General features: G+C 34.9%; 1 protein-coding gene across 5 annotated transcripts in view; it reads right to left on the bottom strand.

Annotated features, from left to right (window-relative positions):
- The window catches only part of LOC107582498 (poly(rC)-binding protein 3-like), a 23,785-nt gene that overhangs the window by 14,369 nt on the left and 6,797 nt on the right, over positions 1 to 2,619 (bottom strand). For all 5 annotated transcript variants that reach the window (XM_016268371.1, XM_016268367.1, XM_016268369.1 and 2 more), the window contains one exon: positions 309 to 440. In XM_016268371.1, coding sequence (XP_016123857.1) covers positions 309 to 440 — 132 coding nt within the window. The remainder of the gene's footprint in view (positions 1 to 308; positions 441 to 2,619) is intronic.

Below are 2,619 nucleotides of genomic sequence, written 5' to 3' on the forward strand. Positions count from 1 at the left end.
CCATGAATAGATAAGTTTGAGGAAAAGTGAGCAAGTTCAAGAGTTTAGGAAATTACAGCTCAGGGCTGTCTCATAACGTGTGGATTTAGTGGAAGCCTGAGTCGATTGGGCCCCTGTGCTCAGGAATAAAAAGTTCTATCTTGATGAGGACAATCAATCATGCTGATGTTAAGTGTTTTTGCTGCCACTGAGACAACGGAAACTAATTGTTTAACGGATCATTCCGTGCATCATCTGGGAGCCGCTGTGACCTGCATTACAAACCCTGCGCATTTGCCAACAATTAAACTTCTACCTAGAATATCTACCTCTCTGATCTCTTTGATCTTCGAGCCTCCTTTGCCAATGAGTGAACCGCACTGACTGGCGGGGAAGACGAGGCGCAGTGTCACAGGAGGCCTGCTTGTCACGGTGCTGTTTATCATAGATGCCAGGATATCCTGAAAGAGATGCATATGCATCAGAAAGAAGCTCAATTCAGCTCGTGTCAAGTCAGTGTCATTTTTTCATAAAGGAGGGAGAAAAACTTGCAGGAATACAAGTTGACAGTTTTTTTTAATGAAATAAAATACTGACTAGGTAATGCTGTGTTATATAAAATGTTTAAAAAAAAATCTAATTATATATATATTTATATATAAATTATATATTTTCTTTTTAATATTACACAGCACAGCAAATTACCTAGTGTGTATTTAGCCAAAGAAAACGATGATACTGTGTGTGTGTATATATATATATATATATATATATATATATATATATATATATATATATTAGGGCTGTTAAAATTTTAATCTAATTAATTACAGGGAGCTGCAATTGATTAATCGAATTAATCGCAAACTAAATTTGGCTGTGAAAATACCCCCAAAAGATAATGTAAAGCTATTATTGTGTTAAATGTTTAGGCTACAATGGCCTAACATAAAGTATGCAACATAAAAGAAGATAATTTGAGAAACATCTCAGTATTTTTTGTTCATGCAATGAAAGTCACTGGTAAGTAAAACAGCTTTTTTACCAACAGTTTTCAAAATACCATATTTTATGTTGTGCAAAAGAAAGTAAGTCATGCAGGTTTGAAACAACATGAGGGTGAGTAGCCTAAATGATGACAGAATTTATTTCTTTCTTTCTTTTTGGTGAACTGTCCCTTTAATGTTTTTTTTTTTAAATAAATTAAATGTTACTCTAAAGAAGAAACTAAAACTACCAGCAGGTGGCGTTAAATGTCTTTATGAGTCGATTCATTCAAACGGCTGATTCATTCAGGAATGAAGTAAACAGCTCTTTATCCCTGCGTTCCATTTGGAAGGGCTCATTCTTATGCCCTAATCCCTTCAAAGGGTTTACCCTCCGGAGTGAGAGCTTCGAAGGGTTGAAGGGTGTACGGGACCAAACAACTGTTTCTTGAAGTGCCCTTCTGCATCCTCATGTGCCGTAAGTAGGATAGGCTGATTAAATTTGTCTTTATTTTAATGTAATTTTTTTGTCAGTGATAGAAATATAATTTAAGACAGTAGTTTAAGCATGTTTAGTTTGAAAAATTTTAATAGTAAATAAGACACAGTGAGACAATATTTAAATAAAATAATAATGAGAAGAAATATTTCTTTGCAACAACTGATGGAGTGCTCTGCCCTTCGAAGGGAGTAGGGCATATGGATGCTCACTTCTGTTTGGAATTCGCCCTAAACACCGCTGTGTTGCTCGGAGACGCACAACAATGGACCTTTTTCACATTTCCGGGTTTCTCAGCAGAGGAAGTCATCATAGTTGGGTTAACTTGAAGAGCAGTGAATGGGAGAGTACCACAAATATATTTTTTGCATTCCCATTTGCTCAAACAGCAATAGAAAAACTCCACGATAGTGTTTTCCTGACTTTCAATAAAAGGGAAAAAACCGAGAGAGAGACTGATAACGGCAGTCAGAAGAGAGAACAATGTCAAATTTACTGTCCCTCCCATAGACGCTGCATTAGAAACATTATTTAGAAGCATTAGCGTTAACAAAATGTTTTTGTAATTTGATGCAAAGGTAATATAATACAAAGAATAGTGTTATATATGTACATACATTTAAAAAAAAATACAAATATGAAAAACTTTAGAGGATTTATGATGCTGATGACTGTTAAACGCGTCTTCACAGTCTTGTGAAAAGGGTCCATTCTGCTCTGACTTTATAGGTAATATTTACGTTGCCAAAATACATAAAATAAAAACACACAATATTGTGTTTAAAATATTGCACAATATTAACTTCTTATTTACTGAACTGAAAATCACATTTGCACTCGTGTTCTTCATGACAAAACCACCAGCACTCGTGTGATATTGTTCTCGCTGCTGGTGTGATATTGCTTATCATATGATATAAATATGAGACAAAAACTCATACAGGGGCATTTTTTGCCCCAATATCTTGAATTTTAGGGCATAACTGCATTTATGGAGTTGTTGCCCTGGATCATATTTGTCAACAGTCAACTGTATGAAATTTACGATGACGTACAGATCTGGGGGTGGGGCCAGTGCGTTAAAATATTTTAATTGAGTTATTTTTTCATAACTAATTAATTAAATTAACGAGTTAAACTGACAGCCCATATATA

The sequence above is a fragment of the Sinocyclocheilus grahami genome, unplaced genomic scaffold (assembly GCF_001515645.1).
Source record: "Sinocyclocheilus grahami isolate Dianchi unplaced genomic scaffold, SAMN03320097.WGS_v1.1 scaffold45.1, whole genome shotgun sequence".
Taxonomy (NCBI): Eukaryota; Metazoa; Chordata; class Actinopteri; order Cypriniformes; family Cyprinidae; genus Sinocyclocheilus; species Sinocyclocheilus grahami.